The sequence below is a fragment of the Abrus precatorius genome, unplaced genomic scaffold (assembly GCF_003935025.1).
Source record: "Abrus precatorius isolate BTA unplaced genomic scaffold, Abrus_2018 Scaffold3, whole genome shotgun sequence".
Taxonomy (NCBI): Eukaryota; Viridiplantae; Streptophyta; class Magnoliopsida; order Fabales; family Fabaceae; genus Abrus; species Abrus precatorius.
The window spans coordinates 7,911,561-7,938,628 of record NW_020874373.1 but is presented as its reverse complement, the minus strand read 5'-3'; the positions used below and the strand labels follow the sequence as shown (position 1 = coordinate 7,938,628).

Below are 27,068 nucleotides of genomic sequence, written 5' to 3'. Positions count from 1 at the left end.
CCCATTCACGTAGAACAACGAAACATTAAGTTCAAAATTAAAAAGTTAGATTAAAGCTTCCATCTTGAGTCACATACAATTCTTAGTTCATTGCAATGGGTAAAGGTATAAGTTCATCTTTACTCAACCCCAAGAGATTTAATAAGACATAATGGAAATGAAAAGAAACAAACTAAAATATATTGAAAAGATAAGAGTCATGTTCAGCAGATAAACTTACAATAAATGGAAAATGAAAGAGTTACTGTTCTATTACAAAAATAAGAGAAGATGGAAAGAAAATCTAAGTTCCCATGAGAATCCTTCTACCAAGATGTAAGGACATTGCCCTACTTACCCTATTCTATGTAAAACTGTATGAAAACCTAGAAAATCGTGCTCCAGAATGTTCTAAAAAAGGAAAGATAAAAGATGCTGCATTTTCAGAATTTTTTCGCTTTTATATGCATAAGTCAGCATCGTGTCCCCACAATCAGGAATTCATGTTCCCACAAATCAGTCCTACAACACTCATCTTTTGCTCTTTAAGTCCAATTGTAGAATCTCTTTCTAATCCCTTCAAAATAAAATTGTCAGCTATTAAAATATGAGTGATTCATGAATTTTTCAGCAAATACAACATTCTATTGAATTTCTCAATTAATTGTATTAACTTATAATTTAAATTCAATGAGATATGCCTAAAAACCTTTAATTTTCTAGATGAGTTAGTGACTTATCACAACCCCAAACTTAAATGTTTGCTTGTTCTTAAGCAATTTCTTTTCTTTTTCACATGAACAAAAATTTTGAATTCTAGCAAACTGCCTATTTTTTCTCTCTTGCAACAACAAAATAAATTTTTGAAAATCACAAGTAAGTATCAATTTTTTGGACACCAAGAATTGAATTAAACTCTCTCTCAGGATATCTGTTTTCACTCCATTCTCTCAATGTATCAGCTTGTGTTTAGCTCTCTTTAATGCATTTGCTGCTATTTTTTGCTCTAGATTTGGTAAATTTCTAGCTCACATCTATTCATGCAATTAGTTATAATTAAGAGGACTTCATAAAGGTTAAAACATGGTTAAGGTTCAGGTAAGAAAATATTTTGGCTACTGGCTATTCCCTATATAAAAGAAAGTATGAGGGATAACTTAGAAAATCTAAGAGTTGGAATACTTGTGTGCACTTCCTCATTGAGTATTTCAATTTTTTCTTTCTTTCAATAATGCAGACCCAAGTTTCTCTTTTTGATTTTCTTCTTTTCAACTCTTTTTTTTTTTTTTGGAAATAAACAAACTTGAGTTTGTTTTCTTTCAATAACATCAGCTGATTACTTAATTTTCCAGATATATACACCACCCCAAACTTAAAAATAAAGCTTGTCCTCAAGCAACCACTAATACAACCCCAAACTTAAAATTTTTATGTTATCCAAAGAGAAGCTCATACTTCTAAGTCATAAGGAGGAATACTGGTTTTTTTCTATATGACTGAGGGTGAAATTATGTACGAAGGAAAGTAATCAGGCTCAAAGGGTTCAGCAAGAGATAAAGAAAGGTAGGCAATATAGTTAAAGGAATGTTCAACAAAAAATGGCCTCAATCACCTTATAACATGAAAGCAATTTAAGATAAAGCAAAAAATTGACAAATATTACAAGGAAAATAACAATCACAGCAAGCATGCTCACAGAAATGACAAATAGGCTTAATTGCTAACACAGGAAATTTATGAAATTTAATTCAACATGATGTTCAGCAATGTGCAAATTTTGCTTGTGATGTTTTTAACTATGTGAACTGTGCAAGAGTGAAAGAGGCATCTATTGAATTCAGTGGGGTTTACAATATAGCAACTAGTTAATTACATGGGAAAATTCTAATTGTAAAACAAGTACATAAGTGACAATAAATAAAAAGAAAATGCAGAAGGGGACTCTCCTGAGTGGTGGAGCAATCTGAGGCTTGAAACTTGCCTCTGCTCCTTTGTTAAAGCACCTGGACAAATTCAATAATAGAGAAAAATAGAGCATAACATATATAAAAGACTAGAAATTAACAATATGTCCATAGGCAGGATAGTGCAGAATTTTAAATCAAAATATTGAACAAATCGCTGTGCAGATTGCATTAACAGTGCACCATATTCATAAGACAGATCATGCATTATTCAAAAATTATTGTATATTTGTACAGACTGTATACTAAAAAAATTGAATCGATGAGCACACAATATTCAGCTAGAAATTTAATGCAATACGTAAGAAAGCATTCAGCACAAAATAAGAAAATATAGCACTAAAAAATATCCCAATATGAAGTTATCATATCAATAACAAAGGTGCTTATATTTCCAAGTTCAGTGAGTGTTCATCCAATGAATGCAGCAAGCATGAATCAAAATTGAAGACCAAAAGAGTATGTTCAGATTTAATCAATAAAATTTGTATAGTAAAAAGAATTAGATTTGCATTTGTCCACTGTGTACAAACCAAAATTTTGAACATTCAAGACTAAAAATTTGATAGCACTGCATAAGCTAAGGTAAAATTCGCAAGGCAAAGTAAAACACAACATCAAACATTAATAACAATAAGAAATATTGAGGGAACTATACTTAAACAAAGATTGAGAATAATTTCAAAGCACAAGTCAAGAAAGGGAAATTTTATAACTTGCTTCCGTTCCAAGTGCAGTAACAAGGTGTACACAACAATTTTGGGCCATGTTTGAGTCAACAGTGCTTAGCTCATTCTCAAAATATAATAATCATGAAATGGACACTCGACAGAGATCCAATCTATGCAAATCTGACCATATGAAACAAAGCAATTAATCAATTGCATACAAGAATATTGACAATTAAATTGCAATTCACAGTACTCAACTCTTGCTTAACAGAGAATGTCATTGATATCAAAAAATTGAGAATGCACAAAATAATTCAATCATTTTGCATACTTTATAAAACCAGAGTTAGGACAAAAATTTCCATAGTTTCGCACACTAAGAAAGTGCACAGCAAAAAGAACCAATAGCACAAAGATGATGATTGCCTATGAACACAATGAATAGTGAACTTGTTACTGCACAATATATCTAAAAATAAAATCTGCAGTGAAAGGGTTATAAGCAACATGGTAATGCAAGTTGAACCATGGATAATATAGCAAGTAAGCAAATGCAATAAAATTAAAAATGGGGAGAAAAGAGAACAAAACTTGCAACAAAGTAGTACATCATTCAGGAAAAATTTAAAAGTAAAATGGTGTAACAATGTCGTGAATGAGGTAAAAGAGACACGGCAGAAACACAAATAACACACAATAAAAAATCAGAAAAATAAAGTATTTAAGGGAAGTTAAATAAAGAAAAAGAATTTGAAGATGCGTAAACAAAATTACCCTACAGACATGAACTATGCAAACGATGATTGTTCACTAACAGCGGAAACATTAACCAAAATTGCACTGAAAAATTTTAGAAGACTGCACACAGAAAAATAATTTTTGTGCATTGAAGAAAGATTGTTTAAATCAAAATATTTGCATAATAATACTGAGTAAAACAAAGCAATAGCAGGTTAGGAATTTCAATGAATAACATATTTTTTTTTCTTCATTGTAGATACCCAAAAATCACTTATTGGTGCAGATCTTGAAAAAAGGAAGAGACTTTTTTGTGCCCCAATCACATACAGTATATAGCAAGTGTGAAAGAAAGTAATTTTCATCATTCATTAACAAAAATTCACAAAACAGGGCAGCAACAAAGGAATTGGAGCAACTATATTCATGAATAGAGCTAACTATTGGAAGAGAAAATGGTGCAGTGCAAAAATCATGGATGAGGATGGAATAATGGAAGAAGAATCACCAAGAAAAAAATAGAGATGCGAACTGTAAAAGAACATACCTTGTGAAGCTTGAAAATTTTGAAAATGGTTACCGGAAGAGAAAATGGGTGTCGAGATTTCAACAAGGAGAGTGAGAGGTTTCAGAAAAATGTGAAAAGATAGAAGGTTATGGGGAGTTGCACTTACATTAAAGAGGAAACCTTGAAGAGACGTGGGTAAGAAGTTAAGCTAATTTCTGAGCATGAGTATCGCCAATAACTCCTCTTTTTAAATTATAACCCAAAATTTAAGATAAAATAATATATAAAATATTTTATTTAATATATCTATATATTTTTATTATTCTTTTAAATTTTTAAATTTATTTTATTTTATTTTTATTTTTTATTTTTTATTTTTTTATAATAACTTTGTTTATGCACTAAATGACAAAATAGAACCTGAGTGACGCTTCTTTGGTACCTCCCCTGAGTTTTTTTTTTTTAACTTAGAGAAATTCTTTAGTCCATAGGCTATAAAGAGAGCCCAGTCCCAGTGTCGCGTCCCCACAAATGGCTTGTTGTGTGGCCACATGATACGAAATAAACAACTGCCTTAAATTAAATATCTTGTGATCTTCTCCCTTCATTCCAATAGCACTCTGCTGCTTATCAACCCTGAAAGTGAATATTAATGAACTCTAGATTATAAACAAAACCTTCTAAAAATTTAACAATTAAAATTAAATAAGTAAAATTAAAATTTTCAAGAAAATAATCCTATTCTAAATTATTCTATTGCTACTTGTATCCCAATTTATGGAGGATTTGATAAATGAACAATTTTCCTCTCTCTTTCGATTTCTCCTCTAAGATAAATTTTAAGTCGCTGTCCATTAACTTTGAACTCTCTGTCAGATGAAGGATCCTGAATTGTAATTGCTCCAAAGGGAGAGACCTTCTTGATTACAAATGGGCCAGATCATTTTGACTTTAATTTGCCTGAAAACAACCTTAGTCTAGAATTGAATAGTAAAACCTGTTGTTTAGGTTGAAAAACTTTATGTTTGATTGCCTTGTCATGATATGTCTTGACTCTCTGCTTGTAGATTGTAGCATTTTCCTAAGCTAAATTCCTCCATTCTTCTAACTCAGTGAACTGCAATTTCCTTTATTCTTGTGACACATTCTCATTTAGATTCAAATACTTGATTGCTCAATGTGCCTTGTGCTCTGATTCCAATGGAAGGTGACAAGCTTTTTCATATACCAGCTGCTATAGAGACATGCCAGTGGAACTCTTATAAGTTGTACGATAGGCCCACAAAGCATCATCTAGCTTTGTTGACCAATCTCTTCTGGTGTTGCCCACTGTCTTCTCCAATATTCTTTTGATTTCTCTATTCGTCACCTCAACCTGCCCCCTCGTTTGTGGGTGATAAGCTGTTGCCACCTTATGCTTGACATTATACTTGATGAGAAGAGATTGAAGCTGCTAGTTGCAAAAATGAGTGCCACCATCACTGATTAAAATCCTTGGCACCCCAAACCTCACAAAAATATTCCTCTTTAAGAATTTAATCACAGTCTGGGCATTGTTTAGGGTTGTTGCAACTGCTTCAACCCACTTTGACACGTAATTAATTGCTACCAAAATATATTTATTCTGAAATAACGATGGGAATGGTCCCATGAAGTCCATGCCCCAGCAGTCAAAAACTTCCACTTCTAAAATGTTGTTTAGAGGCAATTCATTCTTCTTAGTAATATTTTCCATCCTCTGGCATTTATCACAGGTTTTTGTATAGGTAAAAGAATTCTTGAAAATTGTTGGCCAGAAAAATCCACTCTGCAACACCTTTACAGCTGTCCTATCTCCATTAAAATGTCCTCCATATGGGGAATCATGGCAATGCCATAGAATGCTTTGAATTTCAGCTTGTGGCACGCACCTCTTAAGTATACCATATTTTCCAATCTTGAACAGGAAAGGGTCATCCCATATGTACTGATTTGAGTCCTTGAAAAATTTCTTTTTCTGTTGCCATGTCAGATTTTCTGGGATGATATTTGAGGCTTTAAAATTGGCCATATCAGCAAACCATGGCCTTTCTGTGATAACCAATAGCTATTCATCAGGAAAATTTTCTTGAATTTCTTCCGTTGCATAGGAAGATGAAGTCCCTTCCAGCCTTGATAGATGGTCTGCAATCACATTATCTTTGCCTTTTTTATCACAAATTTCCAGATCAAACTCCTGCAGCAGTAAAATCCAACAAATTAGTCTTGGTTTAGACTCTTTCTTTGAAAACAAAAATTTTAGAGCAGCATAAGCTATGTGAATAATCACTTTGGCCCAATGAGATATGATCTAAATTTTTTCAAAGCAAAAACCACTACAAGTAATTCTTTTTCTATTGTGGCATAATGTGTTTATGCCTCATTTAAAATCCTACTTGCATAATAAATTGTGTGAAAAACTCTGCCTATTTTCTGTCCTAAAATTGCTCCTACAGCAAAGTTACTAGCATCACACATAACTTCAAATGGAAGATTCCAATTAGGTGCAGTGATCAGTTTCCTTTTTATCACATTAAAAGCATGCAGGCAGTTTTTATAAAAAAAATAAAGGGAGTGTCTTTGTTCAAAAGTGAGCAGAGGGGCTTAACAATTTTTGAAAAATCCTGAATAAATCTGCGATAAAAACTAGCATGGCTCAAGAAACTCCTTATCCCTCTAACATTGGTTGGAGGTGGTAGATTTTTAATGACTTCAACTTTTGCTCTATCCACTTCAATTCCTCTTGCAGAAATCTTATGTCTCAGCACTATGCCCTCCTGAACCATGAAGTGACATTTTTTCTAGTTGAGAACTACGCTGGTCTCTATGCATCTTCGCAAAATACAAGACAAATTAGTCAAACACAAATTAAAAAAGTGTCCAAAAATAGAAAAATCGTCCATGAAAACTTCTATGGACTTTTCAATCATATCAGCAAAAATGGCAAGCATGCACCGCTGAAATGTAGCGGGAGCATTGCACAACCCAAATGACATTCTTCGGTATGCAAAAACACTAAAGGGACAAGTGAATGAGGTCTTCTCTTGATCTTTCGAGCTGAACGCAATCTGGTTGTACCCGAAATAGCCATCTAGAAAGCAATAAAAGTCTTGGCCAGCCAGCCTTTCAAGCATCTAGTCTATGTATGGCAATGGAAAATGGTCCTTACGAGTAGCTTGATTCAGCCTCCAGTAGTCAATACACATCCTCCACCCTGTCATAGTCCGGGTGGGGATGAGTTCATTATTATCATTCTTGACCACTGTACTACCTCCCTTTTTAGGCACTACTTGCATTAAGCTTACCCACTCGTTGTCCGAAATGGGATAAATCATCCTGGCTGCTAGAAGTTTCAGTACTTTCTTTTTCACAACTTCTTTCATTGCTGGATTCAGTCTCCTTTTTGGCTGCACAACTAGTGTAAATTTCTCCTCCATTTTAATCTTGTGCATGCAGAAAATGGGACTGATTCCTTTCAAATCTACAATAGACCATCCGATGGCTGCCTTATGCTCCCTCAAAACTCTCATTAATTTTTCTTCATTCAACTGAGAGAGTGTGCTGCTGATTATCACTAGACAAGTTTTCTTTTCCCCCAAAACTACATATTTAAGGTGAGAGGGTAGGGGCTTCAATTCTAGCTGTTGTGGTTCTATTTTATTGCTTTCTTTCAATTTTTCAGCATTTGAATTTTTCTGTAGGACAGGTTGAGCGTCCAGCTGCTGTACAATTTCTTGTAACTCTTTATCAACTTCTTCATCATTATTCATGACAGCATTGGCCAAAGCCTTCTTCAGTGGGTCTGTACAAATTTCAGCACCAAAGCTTTTAGTTGAAATCAAGGCATCTACCATCTCCATCCTAAAACAAGTGTCCTTCTCATCATTCGGATGCTGCATAGCCTCAAAAACTTTAAAAGTCGCATTCTCATCATGCACCCTCAACATCAATTGGCCTTACTGCACATCAATCAAAGCCCTTCCAGTGGCTAGAAATGGTCTTCCCAAGATCGCAAGCACCTCAGAATCCTCATCTATATCTAAGATAACAATGTTTGCTGAAAAAATCAGTTTCTCCACCTTCACCAACACATCCTCCATTACACCATATGGGTATTTGATAGACCGGTCAGCTAGTTGGAGAGCCATTTTTGTACTTTTAACTTCCCCCACTCCCAATTTCTTCAAAATAGAGAGTGATATCAAATTGATGCTGTCCCCCAAGTCCCATAAAGCCTTTCTAGTGGTCACATTCCCTATAGTGCAGGGGATTGTGAAGCTTCCTAGATCTTTCAACTTAGGAGGTAATTTTTGCTGCAATATTGCATTGCATTCCTCGGTTAAAGCTATTGTAGCATCCTCCTTCAATTTCATCTTCTTTGAAAGCAAGTCCTTCATGAACTTGGCATACAAAGGCATTTGTTCCAGCGCTTCTGCAAATAGTATATTTATGTGCAACTTTCTGAAAATGTACAGGAATTTAGAAAATTGCTCTTCCTTCCATTTGTTCTTGGGAATGTGTGGATATGGCAGCTTTACATAGGGGGAGGGATTTGAGGCTTGCATGAATCTTCCAAAATTTGTTTCTTAGATCTATTCCAATATGCCTCATCTACCACCAACTTTTGTTTTGGTGGAATTTTCTCCTCCTCTTCCTCTTTTGCAATCTCCAATTCTGGTTTTGGTTGCTGTTCTGCTACCTCTTCTTCTTGTCCAACAATTAAATCATCGTCTTTTTCAAGTGGTTTTTTCTTAGGTTGTGGCTCTATCACCTTTCCACTCCTAGTAATAATTGCTTGGCATAATTCTTTTGGATTTTCCACTGTATTCCCAGAAAAGAGCCTTGAGCTGGTTCATTTATTTTCTTTATAATTTGTCCTATTTGGTTCTCCAAATTCTTCATGGAGGCTTCTTGATTTGCCATCCTTGTGCTTTCATCTTGCATAAACAAATTCGTGATTTGAGTTAATTGCACAAGTGCTTTTTCAAGAGATGATACCTGATCATTTCCTGGTTGGTTTGGTGGTTGCATTGGTCCTGAATTCTAAAAATTTTGCTGCTGCCACTATCCTCCTTATTGGTTCAGTCTTTATGCAGGTGGAGTATAGTATGATTGGTTCAATGGCCTGGTATTTAAGTTAGAATTTGGCCTGAACTACTGCTGCTGATGTGAATAAACAGGTTTTTGCTATAAATTTTGTTGTTGCCTGATGAATCTATATTTTTACTGATATTCTAGCATAATTCTAACACATTTGATAAGAAAAATATACGAAGAAAGCAGAAAAAGTCAGAAAAAGAGAAAGAATTGAAGTTTTGTTTAAATTTGTAGCTATCTTAGCAATTGTGAAATTTTTTCTTAGGAATTAAGTTTTTAATCTTGTTTTTGAAGGAATAATTTGAGCAAAGATCATGAAAATGGAGACTTAATGACAAGGAAGAAGAAAGAAGCAAGTCTGGACTTCAAAAACACAAGAACAAGAAAGTGCAGACTGGCGTGATCACTATTGTCAGTGAAAGTGATCACTCCAGAGCTCAAAGAAGAAGCAAAGCCTAGGCGTAAGCACTATTATCATCAAAAGTGAACGTTCCAGAGAGCTTTCAACTTGGTGAGTTACGCGTAATCACTTTTTCCTCATAAGAGTGATCACGCGCAACCACTTGAGCTCTGCGTTGTCATTCCGCAAATCTGAGAAATTTTATAAATACCAGAAACGTTCTAGAATTTGGGGATTCTGTTCATTTTCAATTTTGTTAGTTAGATTCTCGTTAGAGGAAGTGAGAGAGAGGAGTGGGGATTCGAATCTTGGAGCTTCACGAAAAGGCATTGGAGTGGAGCAGCTTCCATGGCGATTTTGAGTTTCTTCTTCTCTTCTTCTCTTTCTTTTTCTTTTTCTGCTGTCATGACTGTGTAATTCCTTCATAGTTAGGGATTGTAGATCTGAAACGAACATGTTGAATTGATTTGGATCTGGATTTCAAGCTTTGGAATAGATTGAGCGATTGATTCTGCACTTTATGTAGTAATTGAATGAAAATTTGATTAACTAATTTCAGAGGAACTCTTGTCAATAGAAATTAAATTTATTCTTCAAAACTGAACCAATCACCGAGATTATAATTTTCTTAGGGATAAGAGGCTTTGATCTTGCAATCTTCTGGTTTCTTACACTTAAAGCAATATTGAATTGAATCAGATCTAGGAAATTGGAATGGTTTAATTGAATGTTAGGTTCACTGAGTTAAGGAATTAACCTCTGAACAATATAACGTGAAACTGATTGTCATTCCTTCCAATTGCTTGCTAATTCAGAACTTTATTGATTAAACATTGGAGTTTTAGTGAAGCAATTCCCTAGCTATGGTCTCTCCCTCTGTTATCACATAATTGTTTGTTCATTGTTCTATTTCTGCAAGTTTCTTTTACTCCTAATTGTTCTAGTTTGCTGTTATTACATGTTACTACTCTCCTTCCAATTTCGAAAAGCTCAAATGGCTATAATTCTATGAAGTGGTACTTGAAATCTAAATTTCCTGTGGAGACGATATTTGGATCTTAATTTTACTCATTACTTGCTGCAATCCTAGTGCACTTGCTAGTGTTAGATTGCGAACAACACTGCCATTGCGGTTTTGAATTAAAATTCTGCTGCCTTGGCAGGTTATTCATGAAGTTCACCTGTTCAGGCCCTTGTTGATGCATTTAATCAACTCTCTCTTCACTTGTTCCCTTATGATATTCCTCTTGGCTGGTGAGAGCTACATAGTGTACTAGTTTATTCCTTTCAAACTTCATGTTTTCCAACTTGGCATTAAGGGAATGAAGTTGTTGTGACATTAATTTGTTCTGAGCCAGTAGTGCATCTAAGGTATTCAGCTCCAACACACCTCTTTTTGAAGAGTTCCTTTTCCTATGATTGTAATTGTTGGATGCCATAACTTCAATGAGTTGGCGTGCTTCTTCCAAGGTCTTTTGAGCAAATGAGCCTCCAGCTGCTGCATCCACCATTGTTTTTGTTGCTACATTCAGCCCATCATCAAAAGTTCTCAATTGAAGTCATTCGGGTAGCTTATGATAAGGGCAGTTTCTCAACAGTTCCTTGAATATGTCCCATGCTTCTTGAAGTGTTTCATCTTCCTTTTGAGAAAATGCCAGAATTTCTTGCCTCAACTTGGTTGTTCTAGAGGCTGAAAAATACTTCATCAGAAATTTGCTCTCTAAATCATCCTAAGTAGTGTTCCTTCTGGTTGGGATAACAACCATCTCTTTGCCTTATCCCTTAAAGAGAATAGAAACAATGATAATTGGGTAGGCTTATCACTCACACCATTTATTCTAATCATTCCACAAATGGTCAAAAAATTCTGAATATGCAAGTGGGGATCTTTGGAGGGATGTCCAACAAATTGCTCTTGGTGGACCACTCTCATAAGGTCAAGTCTGATCTCAAAGTTGTTTGCTTGAATAGGAGGTCGAACAATGGAGGTGAGGTTTCCTCTCGGGTTTTGCACGTGCATAATCATCCAAAGTCCTTCGTTCTTCATTGGGATTTCCTGTCATTTCTATATAATTCTGTTCTTGTGGGTCTTCTTCTTTTTCTTTTTCTGAAGTTTGTCCTTTCTTCTTGTTCTTTTTCTTGAAATTAATAATTGTCTGATCAAGTTTCGGAGATGAATCACTCTTTTTGATCTTCTCCTTGTCTCGCATCAACCAATTCAATTGTTGCACTTAGGTTCCTGTCACAAACCTTAAACACAGCAAACATTATTAACTGAATATAACATATTCTCATTACCGTTGATATTAACAATCATTATCCCCGGCAACAATGCCAGAAACTTGATAAAATTTTTTGGCAAGTGCACCAAATCGTTGAAGTTACAAAGATTATCGTCTACATGGATAAGTGTTAAGTATCAAATCATAAGAATATTACTAGTTGGGTCACCAAAAATAGGGTATATATAGTAGTACGAAATTCAACACAACAGAATTGTAAAATTGAAAGTAAAGGTGTTAGAATTATAATTAATAAATGGACAAAAGTAAAACTTAATACAGAAAATAATTAACAGGACTGCAGAATGTAAATAACTCAAATAGAGAAAATAATTTTTTGCAAAGATTAATAAATGGGTTGAGTTTAGAATCTCTTATCCCTTTCCCTTTGCTTAAAATATACTTGTAACTCAAAATATAGCCAATCTAATGGTCAGGTTGTCTAAACTATCCAACTCTAATATCTTGGTAATTGGTTCTAAAATGACTTTTAATCTCTTAATCCCTTAGGTAAACAAAAAACGTTTAGCATTAAGGATAAAACTCATATGACCACATTATCATAAATTTCTATTCCTAGACAATTCATAATAAGCATTTTAACCCTACTCCAAGCAAGTCCACAACTTTCCAGCAATGAACTCTTTTTCATCAACCCCATTCACGTAGAACAGCGAGACATTAAGTTCAGAATTAAAATGTTAGATTAAAGCTTCCATCTTGAGTCACATACAATGCTTAGTTCATTACAATGGGTAAAGGTATAAGTTCATCTTTACTCAACCCCAAGAGATTTAACAAGACATAATGGAAATGAAAAGAAACAAACTAAAATATATTGAAAAGATAAGAGTCATGTTCAGCAAATAAACTTACAACAAATGAAAAATGAAAGAGTTACTGTTCTATTACAAAAATCAGAGAAGATATAAATGAAATCCAAGTTCCCATGAGAATCCTTCTACTAAGATGTAATGACATTGCCCTAGTTACCCTATTCTACGAAAAACTATATGAAAACCTAGAAAATCGTGCTCCAGAATGATCTAAAAAAGGAAAGATAAAAGATGCTGCCTTTTCAGAATTTTTTTACTTTTATATGCATAAGTCAGCATCGTATCCCCACAATCAGGAATCTGTGTCCTCACAAATCAGTCCTGTAGCACTCATCTTTTGTTCTTTAAGTCCAATTGCAGAATTTCTTTCTAATCTCTTCAAAATAAAATTGTCAGCCATTAAAATATGAGTGATTCATGAATTTTCCAACAAATACAACATTTCATTGAATTTCTCAATTAATTGCATTAACTTATAATTTAAATTCAATGAAATATGTCTAAAAACTTTTAATTTTCTAGATGAATTGGTGACTCATCAGGACGAGTTGTTACTAAACACTTGTGTAGAGAAGAAAAGATTAATGAAACTGGTTACTGGATACTGAGAAGAGGAGTGAAATCGAGTTTGGATTCAAATTATGGTTTCAGTCTTGATTATAGTTGAGGTTGGGTTATAGGTGATGAGGTGTAAAAGAAGGAGTTATTATTATTATTATTATTAGAGTTAAAGCACAACAAACTTTTGTCGCCAGCAATGTTGTTCAAGGTCATCTAAAGATTTGGTGGAGGGTTTGGTGGTCAAATGGAGGTGGTGGTTGGAGGGAGTGGGGTGGCAGAGGTTGGCAGCAGGCTTGTGTCAAAAGGCAATTCGCTTAGAGAGAATGTGGAGCATCAAGAATATTTAGAATGACATGAAATTGTGAGGTTAGAAGAAGAAGGCTTGAATTTGGGTCAAGGTTGTGTTCAAGAGTTTGTTTCTTGGAACGAAGACGGTGGTGGTGTAATTTTTGATAGTGTTCCAGTTTCTGAAGCAAAAGCTCAATGAGTTCAGTATAATAGGAATTAAGAAACGTGATGAGAATTAAGTTGAAGTTGATGAGGAAGAGGTGTTGTGGAAGAAGGTAAAATGTGAGTAGATTGGTAGAAGAAAGAAGAGAAAGAGGGTAAGGAAGAGAAGAGGAAGTTAGAAACAGCTTAAATGGAAAAGGAATCCATTGTGCTTACGGTATAGGTGATGAAGAGAAAAGGGCTAATGGATAACTTGCATAATCGGTTATCGATTTTTCACCATCTATTTTTAATCATTCAATAAAAAAAATTCAATCAACCGGTTATATTTCATTTTTCACTTTACTTATTAAAAAGCTTCATTTTACTTATTGAAAAAATAGAAGAACGTTAAAATCACCCTATAATTTACCAACTTATTCATCCAATTCTAGATTTTCACATAAATTCTTATCTTATCGCATTGTAACATGGTTTTATAACAACTTCTGATAAGTGTTAAACGTGAGACTTTGTTTAATGTAAATAATGAGAATAATCAATAATTTTATATTATTATAAAATCATTTATTAAATAAATTTAGTAGTTTTTAATTAATTATTATAATTTAAATTAAGTTAAATTTATAAAATAATTGATATTAAATGTTTTTAATTTTATTTTATTTTAGGCAATTTTTAACCATGAATTTTTTAAAAATTGAAATAAAAATTCTAAAAAGGTCATAATAATGTGACCTGCAGGGTGTGATAACACTCAAACTAATATTATTAGCATCAAAATTTCTTTAAAAGTTATAAATAACACTAAAATTTCATACAAAGACGTTTGATAACTTCATCTCTTGAAATCTTTTATCTTCTTATAAATCTTGGTTTGAAAATTTACATCTTTAAAAAATCAAGTGTCTAGTTGATCGATTTTTATGGAGTCATTCTTCATTTTTTTTCTTTTTTTATATTTTTTCTTTGTGTTGTTATGTGTAACTAATTTTTTTTAGTTAGAAAAAGAGGGATTTAAACCCTAACCTATATGTAATGTAAATATTTACTTTTAATTTAAATTTATTTATTTTAAATTGGTTGCTTATCTCTGCCAATGCCTCCATAAATTGGTCATTTACAGTGAATTATAGATTTTTTCACAATTGAAAGATTGAGATATAAATTAGAACTAAAATAAAGCAACAAAATTGAAAGCACTCTAGGAATAGTGGTCAACAGTTACGAGGTCTTACGAATTTTATAGATTAATATTTGTTCCAATTAAAAATTTATAAGGAATTAAAATTTTTAATTTAAGAAAAATGTTATTGAGTTAAGGAACTGATCTTTAATTATATTAACAAATTTAACATTCAATTACACTTTTAAGACTTGAATTAGAGTGAAGATTTAGGTTACTTAGATGAAAGTTTAAATGAACTTATTTTCTAACACTTTTGATATATTGACTTTTTATTGTAAGTGTTGTATTTAATAATTGTAAACATAAAAGAAATCTCATTATCTCAATTTGAATTTTACACTAAAATTTATTGTAAGTTTCATACTTGTTTTAGGAAAATTGATCATTTCATTCAAATTGTTAGCTAAATAATAGAGAAATTGAAAAATTAATAATTGAGTTAAAGTTCTCGGGAAAACAATATTTGACTTATTTGTATTATAAAAATGATTGATACACTTGTTATAATTTACAATTAAAAGCTTCCAGTCCCATTTTCTCTCTACCTACAATCCAATAACCACACGTGCCAAACATCAACTACCATTGTTATTGTACCTACACTATCCACACAAAGTCGAACATTTTCCATCATTCTCATGTTACAAAACAAAAAAATTACTCATTCATTAACTGTTGGAAAATCTGAAAAACACGATTTTGGCGTTTGCATAAAGCTTTTCGCTCAAAACTTTCTCAAACAAAATCTTTTATTTTTTTCAAGAACTGCTTGATGCCATGTTCTTGGCTATTTTTTCTTCTTTCACGACATGCTTAGGTGTGATTTTCTGATAATAGCAATTTGTGTAACGACTATTTTCTATGGTTCCATCTTCGTATACTTGAAGGCAAGGAGGAACCTCTAGAAATTTTAGGGTTGCTTCTATTATCCATTTGGAACTTGAAAAATACACACAATTCAAATTAAAAATTTATCTTTTATAACTTAAATTAATCGGTATCGATTCTCACTATTCATCATTAATTTTTTTATTAAGAAATATTTCAATAGAAAGTCACAAAACTTAGAGAAGTCATTCTCCACTTTACTTATTTAAAAGATCAAAAAAGATGTTAAAATTTATTATATCAATAAGAAATGAGAGTCTCTAACTCACTTTCGTTCGCCGACTGAATCTTTAACGGGATCGAATGTATTTTTTTTAAATTTTTTTATCAAATATGATTGAACCTTTAAATGCATATTACATTATAAAATAAAATAAAGTTTAATTTATGTTTTAAAATGAGAATTATAAAATAAATTTTATTACAAATTTTTTCCCTGCATAAATTATTTGATTTTAAAGTCCTTATAACTAAAATCAAATTTGTGAAATCAATTTAATCTAAAACTACGTGTGCAAATACTTTAACCAAACACACTTAATATATAAAATGAGAAAAGTCTAAAATTAATTTATTTTCATTCACTGTTTAAGAAATAAATACATTAGTTATTTTGAAAACAGAGAACAAATTTTGGAGTCAAATTATTCGTAGAGTAGGGCTACTAATTAATCTCATGAGGCTACGCGTGGCATATGGGGGGAGGCTATGGGTCATTGTTCAGACTCTTAGTTTATTGTCCAAATAATGTTGTTGCTGATTAGATTATGCAACAATTTTGACCGAAATTCTCATTCAACTGTTCAGAAAACAAAGTATATTTTAAAAAATAAATCCGTCAACATAATTTTCCACCCAAATTGCGAGATCATTGATTTATTTATTTTATAATTATTGTTCATTTGCAAATATTTGATTTTGATGGCCAATCAGAGAATAAATGTTTATTGGCTATTGACCTTTGCTAAAACAGAAACGTGTAAGATAGTGCTTTGACCATTGCTACAACAATTATAATTTATGATACTCTCTTAATTTTTCTATAAGAAAGCTACTAATTCAACTAATTAACTTAAATACTTTTTAATATTGACTTCTTTATTATTCTTTAATAAGTCCCATACTAATGTTTTAAAATTTAATAAATTTAAATTTTGACTAAACTCTCATTTTAGTCGTTGAGAAAATTTAAGTCCAGCATTTTAGTTCCTGAGACATTTAAAATATCACATTAGTCCATAATATTTTTTTTTTATCATTTATTTTAGTTTCTAACGTTAAACCCAGATAAAAAACTGTAATAGAAGAATGTGTTGTCACGTTAAGTGCTACGTCAAAATCCTACCTACTGACACCTCTAATAGTGAAACAGTGTCATTGTAATAGTTTAATAGTTTATTTAGATATAAGATATGCAAAAGACTTTAATAAGTAAGACTCTCTAATAGAGACTTTTTTTAATTCTAACGAAAAGGATTAAGATTTTTAATTTAAAATTTTATTATTTTAAATTTTAATTAATTGAATATATTATTATATTATAATTTTTACATAAAATCATTTAATATATTATTATAAATTTTAAATAAACTATTCTAATAATTCTAGTAAGTTTTTTCTTAAGCTTAAGCTCGACTTAGTTAATTAATTAAAATTTTTAAAAAATTTAAATTACTTATTAATTAAATAAATTAAGTCAAATTAAACTTTAAAAAAATTAAGTCACGAGCGGATAGATGGCTTAATCTATTTTCATCTTTACTCACACCAAAATCACAACCAACAACTTAGTGCCTAACACAAGATTTAGCCATGTTTAGGCAAATTACCCTCACAAAACATTTTCCCTACTTTCCTGCGGTAACTAAGAAACTCCTTTTGTGGGGTCAGAAATCTACAATGCAGTACGCAAAAATTTTATTTATGAAATGAGTCAAAATACTTATCATTTTAAAACCAATGCCACCTTCCCAGGATAGACAGTGACCTCTCACCCGAACCCCTCGTGTTTTTAATCTAAATACAGGGAAATGTCATATTTTGACAGATTTAGTATATATCCAATACATGTTAATTTATGTCTTAAGTGCACCTTTTAAAAACATTCTTAAGTGTACTGTTTAATAAAATAAAATTACAAATGTCTCATTACATTTATAATAAAACATATTTATTAATTTTTTAATAACATTTTCAAGATATTCATTAACAGGACTTCACATATGAGTATATGAGAATAATTTGTTAAAATTTAATAATAAAATTTTATTAAAATTATCTTGCAAATCCATTGAAAACAATGATTAAATTGTCTTAATATATTTTTTGTATTTATTTTCATTCTTAATTAATACCCTTAATTTACCATTCTGTGCAATATATTGCAGATTTGGTATTTTAAAGAGAAATAATTATTTTTTAAAACAAATTACTTGAAACATACATTTAATTATAAATTATCTAAATCTTCCTAACAAATAAATATTTGAGATATTGATGAAAAAATAATAATATTTTTTAATGTAAAAGCATATTTATTATATACAAAACATAAAATTATTTAACATATATTTTTTAATTAATTAAAATTATTTTAAAATATATTTAATACTTCTTAATTAATAATTATAATAAATATTAAACAATCCAAACATAATTAATATAATTTCCATTTAAGGGTAATATTTATTTTAAATTTTGAAATTATAAATAAATCACTTTAGTTCTTAACTTAACCAAAAAAGTTATCTTTAGTCTTTAATTTTAAAAAATAATCTACTTTATTTGATTTTTATTGTCATTTTGTATAAAAATAAATAAAATCAATATTATTTGATAAAGTTAAAAGATAATAGTAAAATATTCATAAAATGAAATATTAAAGTACTTAAAGAGTATGAAAGAGTAATATTGAAGTTATGGTTATCTAGCATTGAAGGAGATAGAGACCGAATATTATACGATAGGGATATTATATAAAGGTTTGGGGTGAGTAGCTGCATCACTGAGTAAAATAGTCACATGGATCCTTCGTTAGAATCCAATGCAAAACTTGGCAACGAGAAAAGCGAGGATCTAAAACCAGTTGGAGAGGAAGATGTTGACGCCCTGTGGTTTTGCATGGAAAAGATGGCTACTTTGGTGCTTCCAATGGCTTTGCGGTCGGCGTTACAGCTTGGCATCTTTGACATCCTAGCCAAAGCCGGCGAAGGTGCAGAGCTTTCTGCAAACGACATCGCCGTTGAGATTGGCACCAACAACCCAAAAGCTCCCTCCATGGTGGATCGTATTCTTAGTCTTTTGGTTACTCACTCTCTGCTATGTTGTTCTGTTTCTAATCCTCAACCTCAGAGTGAGAGACTCTACAGCCTCTCTCGTGTCTCCAAATATTTTGTTACTGATTCTGACGGTATATCATTGGGATTCACGTTGACGTTGGTTGTGGACGAGGTCTGCTACAAAAGCTGGTTAGTGAACTCGTTTTTGTTCAGAAAATTGGTAATTTGGCATATTATTAATTGTTGTTTGTTGGGTCAGGGGAGAACTGACAGGAGCAATCGTAGAAGGGGGTGTAGCGTTCGACAGGGCTCATGGCATGAATGCCTTTGAGTATCCAAGTGTGGATCCAAGGTTTAATGAGGTTTTCAACAAAGCTATGATCGGCAACACCACTCTAACAACCAAGAAGATTCTTGAATTGTATAAAGGTTTTGAGCACGTGACTAAGCTGGTGGACGTTGGTGGAGGTCTTGGGATCAATCTCAAATTGATCACATCCAAATACCCTCATATTCAGGGTATTAATTTTGACTTGCCTCATGTTTTACAACATGCCCCACTCTATGCTGGTGTGGAGCATGTGGGTGGAGATATGTTTCAGAGCGTTCCTTCAGCAGATGCTATTTTTATGAAGGTTCTATTTTCTCCTTCTTTAGTTCCAACAAAGCATCAAAATATTTTAGTAATTAATTAACATGATTGATTGGTGCTGAACCAAACGTTTCAGTGGATACTTCATGATTGGAGTGATGAACAGTGCTTGAAGCTCTTGAAGAATTGCTACAAAGCTATTCCTGATGACGGAATGGTTATTGTGGTGGAAACGGTTCTGCCCCTTGTTCCTGAGACAACAGTTGCTTCCAGATGTGCTTTCACATCTGACCTCATGATGATGACTCAAAATCCAGGAGGGAAAGAGCGAACCCACCTTCAATTCACCCAATTCGCTCAAGAATCTGGATTTAGTGGTGTCAGATTCGTGTGCTGTGTCTGTGGCTTATGGATTATGGAGTTCTACAAGTAGCCACGCGTAGACTTTACTATATTTTCTAAAATCCTTGTTTTATCAATAATTTGTAGTGAACATGTCTGTCTGCTGATTGATTAGAAGTTGGGGTGTGGAATTGTGTCTTAGAACATGGATTACTGCATATACTTGGAATACAACTTCCAGAATAATATATTATCATATAGATTGTCTTCAAGTTTAATTAATTACCGAGTGCACTTTCAGGTTTGAAACATGAAATAATCCATTATTACCCACCGGATACGTTACAATAGTAGATTTCTTAATGGGTGGCTTCATTGGGTTTTTTTATTTCAAAGAATATTTTTTTTTTAATTATAAAATTTCCATTTTTTTAATTTTATTTCTTATTTTTAAAGATTGTACAAGAAACACTAAAAATGATTTTTATTTTATTTTTTACAAATTTTTCAAATAAAAAAAGAGATAATAAAGAGACAATTTTATAATTAAAAAAATTAAAACAAAAGCCCCCTTAGCTTACAATTTTTCGCAATAAATGTATTGCCGTATTACAGATATAGAAACCATTCAGATCTGCAGCACACAGAATCCATGAATATGTGAAGTGCTATACGGAGGAACATCTTTGGCATAGGTAGTTTTTTTATATATTGTTTCTTTGTTTCGATCTTCTATGCTCATTGCATGTAATTTTGGACAGCCCATAAATCAGTGTGAGAAATTCCTAATTTCCCATAAGCTTAACTACCGTATGACTGCCATGTTGTTAGTTACTCCTAAATACAAATAGAACTTGTTCCCTGCTCGTACCCATCAATGGGAAATGGAAAGGATGAGATACCTGGTCTCCTGCTCCGTTCAATTTTCTTGTAATTATAATGATTATGTTGATTTTTTTTTTCCTAGTGCATGTTCTATTCTAGTGATCCTTTATATAGCTTGAACATAAAATGAAATTGGAATAACAAAGGGGTTATTGAAGAAATGATATTTTCTTGAAGTAGATTAATATATTATTAAAGTTACATTTATTATCAGGCTGGATTACATTACATGGGATAAAGTATGGTCAGAAGCTTATTGAGACGAAATGAAGCATGCTTACATCTTCAACATAATGCAGCAATTCCTCGCTCTCTTAGCTGCTTCCAGTTATCTCGCTATATGTTGCTTTTATATCCCGTAGGAAAGCTTCCCTGTCAAAGAAAAACATTAATCATGAAGTTAAATCATTGAACCAGATTATAGTAAATAATTCAATAGAATTCCTGTCTACCTGTCTGGCTTGTAAAATAGTTTCTTGTAAGCAAACCACTGCAAAGAAAGACAACGAAGATCAATTAATAGATGTTCCTTAACCCCAGGAATACAACGAGACTCGTTTTAATTTTAATTGCCATCGTTCATTTCCCATTTTACGTAATTAAATTGTGCTATCATACGAGATTGTGAAGATATACGACCTTCTTTTTTTCCACACTTTTATTTTACATTTCTTTTACAATCATTCTTCTCTTTCACTTTTTTTTTTCCCTATATCTCTTTCCCATGCCTCATCCCATGAAGGGGGAAAACGATCTTATCTAACAACTAAAAGCACAAAACATGCAAGTGATATCAGTAGTAAAATTGAATGGACTTACCCCACTGTAGCCAATGCCTACGACCTCAAGAATCCCAGGAATTAAAGGGAGTCTATCGATTGCCTGTTAAAAGTGATGATACAAGTTAATTTTAACGAAAGCACATTGTGACAAAGTATTGTGGGTGGGTATTACCAAAATGGTTGTCATTAAAGATGATTACTGAAAAATAATAATGAGAGGATCCAAAAAGGTCATTCGAATATAAAAAAAACATACTGAGATCATCCCAGCTGAGCCCCACAATGCAACCACACCAGCTACGGCTAATGAACTCACTGCATATTTATCTTCAACTTTGTCCCACTACGCAGCCAACATTAACTAAGTCAAGTCAGCAACACCATAATAGTCACATACACATTACTTGAAAAAGTTTGAGATCCTTACAGCTTCTTGAATAGTCTTCACAAACTCTGGCAGCTCCCCAACACCGAGCTCAGTTGGGGCAACTTCTGCTGCTGGTGCCTCTCTTGTGGTAGCCATTGCCATAACATTGCGAGCAATCCTGCGACCTGAAAACACCAGCCTTATAAAGATCAACTTCTCCTAGGTAACAAACACTAAGCAACATTTGTAACTCATTAAGCTCTGCAGTGTTTTATGTAATTGACTTACAAAAGGCAGTGGTCTTGGAAGGACGAGTGTGAGAGTGCAGAGGTGGAGGGGGGAGAGTGGGAAGGGTCACACATTGTGGGGAAGAAGCTGATGATTGTCTTGGAGCTTTGGCATCAACAAGGGTGGATGAAGAGGATATAGAGAGAGTGGAGGTGGAGGCTGAAGCCATTGTTAGTGAATCCCTGCAAGTTTTAATTTTACTGTGCTATGAAGGATTCTGAGGCCAGCAAGCAGGGAAAGAATATAGATTATGTTGTTGAGATACTTTATATTTCCAGTGTTTCTAATTTTTCGTGGGCATATCAATGTCAATGGTGTTTGATAATCTGCCAGTGGAATGTGGAGATCCTTCTGCCACAGCTTGAAGAGCTGAACCACTCATTTCTTTTCATTTTGGATAGAGTGGTGACATGGCTGAAAGATAGGCCTTATATGGTATTTCATTGGATAGCAAGTTACTGGTTGCCCTTTCTGAAATTTTCCAAATCATTTTTTTTTGGGGTCCAGTTCCAAATGCTTATATTTTAGTTATGTAACTGTCTTCTGGGTAAAATGATGCAGCATAAAATATCTGATAAAAGGTCAATTGTTAATTGTCTTGGAGTGACTTGAAAAAAAAAATGTAATTCCTCAATTATGTTGATAGTTGGTAGGGTAATCACAACCACACATTTTCTTTCATGTTTAAGACGGTTAAGGGAAAAATAAAAAGGATAATAGAGCAAGATGCTTTCAGTTGAGGACTGGACTGGAGTTTGAAGTTTGTGTTCTGTGTTGGGCCTACAACTCGTACTGTGTCGACAGAAAAACCAACTGTAGTCAGTGGGAGAAGAGGAGAAATGAATATGACCCACTTTTGAGGTGTTTTTTGCCTCACAAAAAATTACTCCACGACCAAAAGATAAAATACACAAAATTTACTCTATTAAGTCTTACATAAAAATAACTCCTCCTATGTATATATAGATATATGAAAGGAAAAATTTGTTTATGTGATTCTATATAATCTTTTTCTGGTCTAAAATCATGAAAATTTTGTCTCCTATCTCTATAAAAAGGAATTAATTTTTTATTGTTCACAAATATTTCTCTTGTATTTATTTTTCTTTTGTATTATTAACTAATAATATTATAATAATAATATTATTATAATATATAATAAGAATACTATAATAATAGTGAAATTGCTGGTACAAAGTCAAAAAAGGACTATGGGCTAACACCATTGATGAAAAATTCTATTAAAACATCTAACAAATTCTTATATGATTTTTAGTAAAATCGGAAAACATTAAGTATAAACAAAATATCCAAAAACATCCTTGGAAGTTTTAGGAGAATGAATGTTATTAACAGGTAGGAATAATAAGACCTGAATTTTATCCCCCTATTTCATTAAGTAATTTCATTAAGTAAAAAAAAATAGAAAAAAGATAGATTACTTTGCATACTCATACTCTTATTTCCATTTGATCTAATCCTTAGCGTCTCCTAATAAAAAAAAAATTTGAAATTTTAATAAATATATATATTAAATATTAATATATATATATATATATATATATTTTTATTAAAATAGAACTATTTAAATCAACAAAAAAATATTTATATTTATATATATACTTATATATATATATAAACTAAATAAATTAAATAAAAAAAAGCCAATTAGCTATTCAATCTAACTAATATTGAATAAATGCGGAAGCACTCATATACTTTACATCAGTCTGTATGCAAAGTTTTTCTTCCGCCCCTTCTCCAACTAAAAATGGAATTAGATTCCCTGTCCGACCTATCCTTATCCAATCTAATTCAAGATCCAGTCACTAGACGGACACTACTAAACGAACTAAAATTAAAAAATGAAATAAGAATATGAAATATAATATTAATATATTTTTCATATTTTTAATTCTGATATTATTATTCAATTATTTGATTATTATATTTATTATGTTATAATTATTTTTATTTATAATAAATAGAAATTGCTTAAATAGAAATTATATTCTATTCAAAACTAAAAACTTATAAAAAATGATAGAAAAATAAAATAAGAAATTCAATATACAATATATATATATATATACATTACAAATATATGTAAATAATATATATATATATATATATATAAATAAAAATAATAAGTATTCTATAGAAAAATAATAAGTATTTTTAATATATACAAAAAATATCTTTTTATTGTATTCGGCTCAATCTTTTTAGGAAAAGATTGGGCCGAGTTTAATTGCAATTAATTATTAATAGAACAAACGATAATTACTGGATTACAAAATATCCATTGCTGGGAATTCAAATTTGATCTCTTTCCATACTTCACAAGCAGCAGCTAATTCAGGACTCCATTTGCTAGCCTCACGGATAATTTCATTACCTTCACGAGCAAGATCACGTCCCTCATTCCGAGCTTATACATATGCTTCAAGAGCTACTCGATTAGCTACGGTACCTGGTGCATTTCCCCAAACACTTGCTATTGCTAGTACTAGTACATCTAAGAATTCTTAATTGGTTAGTTTAAATAGCCCCGGACTGTGGAACAAAGGAGTATCCCGAACCTACACCGAGGTATTGACGACGATTCTCAAATCAAATATCGCAGAACAAAATGGGATATGATGAGATAGAATGCAATAGAAACAAAGATTGTTGAAATTAAAAAATAGTCTAATTAAATTGAATTTTTTATGCTTCCTTTTTTTTTTCTACGGGTGTATATATATAAACATATAAAAAGTACGTTGAATCTTTTGAAAAACATAGCTTATAATTCAATTTTGATTATATAAAGGAATCTGAAACATACCCGTGGGAATTTATTCATTCAGTAATTAAATCCTCTTGAATCCTTTTTATTTTTTTTATTTTTTTCTAATTCCAGTTTCAGTTAAACCCCCTTCGCACATTCACTAGTATATGAGGGGTGGGTGATAATTCATCCTTCCCGAATGCAGCATACAACTATCCGTTGTACTATGCTCTCCAAGTGTGCTTGTTCCCCCTTCTTCCTTACCATGGCAAGTCTTTGTGAAATAACTCCGATGAGAAGGAAAAAAGAAGGCGTTAAGAGACCCTGGCCCAATCCTAGACACTCTAAGATCCTTTTTCAAACCTACTCCCATTTCGAGTCACGAGATAGATAAATAGACACATCTCATTGTACTGATTGGGGGCGTTCGTAGTGACTGAGGGGGTCGAAGACCAAGAAGTGAGTTATTTATCAGCCAAACATTCTATTCTTCTTATGGCTAAATCCAATCTCTTGGTCCCTCTGGAAAGGAAAAAGAATTTCACGTTCTTCCTTTCGGGAAGGAAGGATTTAGAAAATCCTATTGATTGCAATTTTCTCCAGAGCCCCGAGAAAAGCATGAAAAAAAGACTCAAATGGTACGATCCTGCCGTCACCCCAGAATGAAAGGGGCGATCTCGTAGTTCTTGGTCTGTGAAGATACGTTGTTAGGTGCTCCGTTTTTCTTTTTCCATTGAGGCCGAACCTAAACTTGTGCTCAAGAGATAGCTGTCCATATACTGATAAGGGATATATGAATTTTCGAGAAGAGAGGAGCCGTGGTGGTCCCTCGGATCCCACGAGTGAAGAAAAAGTTGGATCTACATTGGATCTCACCTGAATCGCCCCATCTATCCCAAATTGTCCACACTAACAATTCACCCCTCTCCCCCAAAAGGTGATTTTAATAAATAACCAAATATAATACTTGAACTAAGGGTCAAGTTGGTAATTTTTCTTACATCTCCTCCCTGGAGCCCAAGTATCATATATACCTCCAAAATAAAGAGCCTTGAATACTAGAAGAAAAGAACCTATACCTAACAAGATTAAGTAAATACCCAAAATTGTAGTCATTTTATTTTTATCTTTCCATACATAATCGAAAAATGAAAAAGATTCCTCAAGGGTTTCAGGTCCCAAAATGCATGATAAATACCGCCAAAGCCTAATACTGCAGAGGAAATTAAATGAAGTACTCCAGACACAAAGTATGGAAAGGTGTCTATAACTTCCCCCCAGGACCTACCCCCAACCTAAAGTAGATAGATGAGGAAGTAAAATTAAACCTTGTTCATACATGGGCTTCTCGGGTACGAAATGAGCCACTTCAAATAGGTTCATTGCTCTGACCCAGAATACTATTAATCCAGCATGGGCTACATGGGCCCCCAGTAGTTTACCGGATAAATTGGCGGCTATAGGTTTGCACTTTTATCCGATATGGGAAGCGGCATCTGTTGATGAATGGTTATACAATGGCGGTCCTTATGAACTAATTGTTCTACACTTCTTACTTGGTGTAGCTTGTTACATGGGCCGAGAGTGGGAACTTAGTTTTCGTCTGGGTATGCGTCCTTGGATTGTTGTTGCATATTCAGCTCTTATTGCAGCGGCTACTGCTGTTTTCTTGATCTATCCAATTAGTCAAGGAAGCTTTTCGGATGGTATGCCTCTAGGAATTTCTGGTACTTTCAATTTTATGATTGTAGAAAAAAATAATGCCTATACTTTATACTCTATACTATAGTAGATATTATAGTAGAAGGACTAATCACTTATTTTTTCTTTCATTGTCCCAAACATGCCAATATTAGCATTGACAGTATGTAAATGTAACTCGTTATTAAAGCAACTATTCAGAGTTTCAAGAGCTCCCTATAAGGCTTGTTATAAAACCCGTTGTCAGACTTGATTAATCACACTTTGTTGTTCAAAATAAATAGTTTCATTTTTGTAATTTTCTAATTGTTCCAAAGTCGTATAAATTGAATTAATTAAATTTAATTTTTTTCGTTCTATCTCAGAATAGTCATTCACTCGAAACCGATCTGCTTCTGTTTCGACTTTCCTTAAGCGGGCCTGGGCTTTTTCCAGCTGTTGAACAGCTCTTTCCCGTAGTTCTTCTGAATTTTGAATAG

The 27,068-nt window shown here is 32.6% G+C and overlaps 4 protein-coding genes and 1 non-coding gene across 7 annotated transcripts; 3 read left to right on the top strand and 2 right to left on the bottom strand.

Annotated features, from left to right (window-relative positions):
- Positions 1 to 537: 537 nt before the first annotated feature.
- LOC113861267 (protein CURVATURE THYLAKOID 1B, chloroplastic-like) lies at positions 538 to 22,439 on the bottom strand. 3 transcript variants are annotated; one of them, XM_027493973.1, is made up of 8 exons: positions 22,116 to 22,284; positions 21,888 to 22,012; positions 21,717 to 21,803; positions 21,498 to 21,560; positions 21,131 to 21,168; positions 20,969 to 21,050; positions 1,777 to 1,784; positions 538 to 549 (listed from the first exon to the last, which is right to left on the bottom strand). In XM_027493973.1, the coding sequence occupies exons 1-6, from the start codon at positions 22,282 to 22,284 to the stop codon at positions 20,993 to 20,995; spliced, it is 540 nt and encodes a 179-aa protein (XP_027349774.1). In that variant the 3' UTR covers positions 538 to 549; positions 1,777 to 1,784; positions 20,969 to 20,992. The 3 variants fall into 3 exon arrangements, 2 of the variants coding, with proteins under 2 accessions (XP_027349774.1, XP_027349773.1); XM_027493972.1 differs by lacking the exons at positions 538 to 549; positions 1,777 to 1,784 and having other exon boundaries at positions 20,793 to 21,050; positions 22,116 to 22,434; XR_003504174.1 differs by lacking the exons at positions 538 to 549; positions 1,777 to 1,784 and having other exon boundaries at positions 21,498 to 21,630; positions 21,671 to 21,803; positions 22,116 to 22,439.
- On the bottom strand, positions 7,835 to 10,886 carry LOC113862096. The gene is made up of 3 exons (XM_027495240.1): positions 10,601 to 10,886; positions 8,417 to 8,699; positions 7,835 to 8,339 (listed from the first exon to the last, which is right to left on the bottom strand). The coding sequence occupies exons 1-3, from the start codon at positions 10,884 to 10,886 to the stop codon at positions 7,835 to 7,837; spliced, it is 1,074 nt and encodes a 357-aa protein (XP_027351041.1).
- LOC113864041 lies at positions 10,945 to 11,051 on the top strand. The gene has a single exon (XR_003504648.1). It is a non-coding gene; the product is annotated as a small nucleolar RNA R71 (small nucleolar RNA).
- LOC113861266 (anthranilate N-methyltransferase-like) lies at positions 18,603 to 19,884 on the top strand. Its single transcript, XM_027493971.1, has 3 exons — positions 18,603 to 19,048; positions 19,119 to 19,494; positions 19,588 to 19,884. The coding sequence occupies exons 1-3, from the start codon at positions 18,603 to 18,605 to the stop codon at positions 19,882 to 19,884; spliced, it is 1,119 nt and encodes a 372-aa protein (XP_027349772.1).
- On the top strand, positions 22,323 to 27,068 carry LOC113862095 (photosystem II protein D1 1-like). Its single transcript, XM_027495239.1, has 3 exons — positions 22,323 to 22,550; positions 26,285 to 26,635; positions 26,955 to 27,068. The coding sequence occupies exons 1-3, from the start codon at positions 22,323 to 22,325 to the stop codon at positions 27,066 to 27,068; spliced, it is 693 nt and encodes a 230-aa protein (XP_027351040.1).

Excerpts from the sequence above, each read along its gene's own strand:
- LOC113862096 (XM_027495240.1), bottom strand. The coding sequence starts at position 10,886 with ATGGTGGATGCAGCAGCTGGAGGCTCATTTGCTCAAAAGACCTTGGAA. Across the intron at positions 8,700-10,600 it reads GGAATATCATAAGGGAACAA|TGGAAAATCCAAAAGAATTA; the intron begins GTGAAGAGAGAG and ends CTGGGAATACAG. Across the intron at positions 8,340-8,416 it reads CCTCAAATCCCTCCCCCTAT|AAAGTTGCACATAAATATAC; the intron begins GTAAAGCTGCCA and ends GTACATTTTCAG.
- LOC113861266 (XM_027493971.1), top strand. The coding sequence starts at position 18,603 with ATGGATCCTTCGTTAGAATCCAATGCAAAACTTGGCAACGAGAAAAGC. Across the intron at positions 19,049-19,118 it reads GAGGTCTGCTACAAAAGCTG|GGGAGAACTGACAGGAGCAA; the intron begins GTTAGTGAACTC and ends TTGTTGGGTCAG. Across the intron at positions 19,495-19,587 it reads CAGATGCTATTTTTATGAAG|TGGATACTTCATGATTGGAG; the intron begins GTTCTATTTTCT and ends CAAACGTTTCAG.
- LOC113861267 (XM_027493972.1), bottom strand. The coding sequence starts at position 22,284 with ATGGCTTCAGCCTCCACCTCCACTCTCTCTATATCCTCTTCATCCACC. Across the intron at positions 21,804-21,887 it reads TGAAGACTATTCAAGAAGCT|TGGGACAAAGTTGAAGATAA; the intron begins GTAAGGATCTCA and ends TTGGCTGCGTAG. Across the intron at positions 21,169-21,497 it reads TAGGCATTGGCTACAGTGGG|TGGTTTGCTTACAAGAAACT; the intron begins GTAAGTCCATTC and ends CTTTCTTTGCAG.
- LOC113862095 (XM_027495239.1), top strand. The coding sequence starts at position 22,323 with ATGAAGGATTCTGAGGCCAGCAAGCAGGGAAAGAATATAGATTATGTT. Across the intron at positions 22,551-26,284 it reads TGAAAGATAGGCCTTATATG|AATACTATTAATCCAGCATG; the intron begins GTATTTCATTGG and ends GCTCTGACCCAG. Across the intron at positions 26,636-26,954 it reads GTACTTTCAATTTTATGATT|AATAGTCATTCACTCGAAAC; the intron begins GTAGAAAAAAAT and ends GTTCTATCTCAG.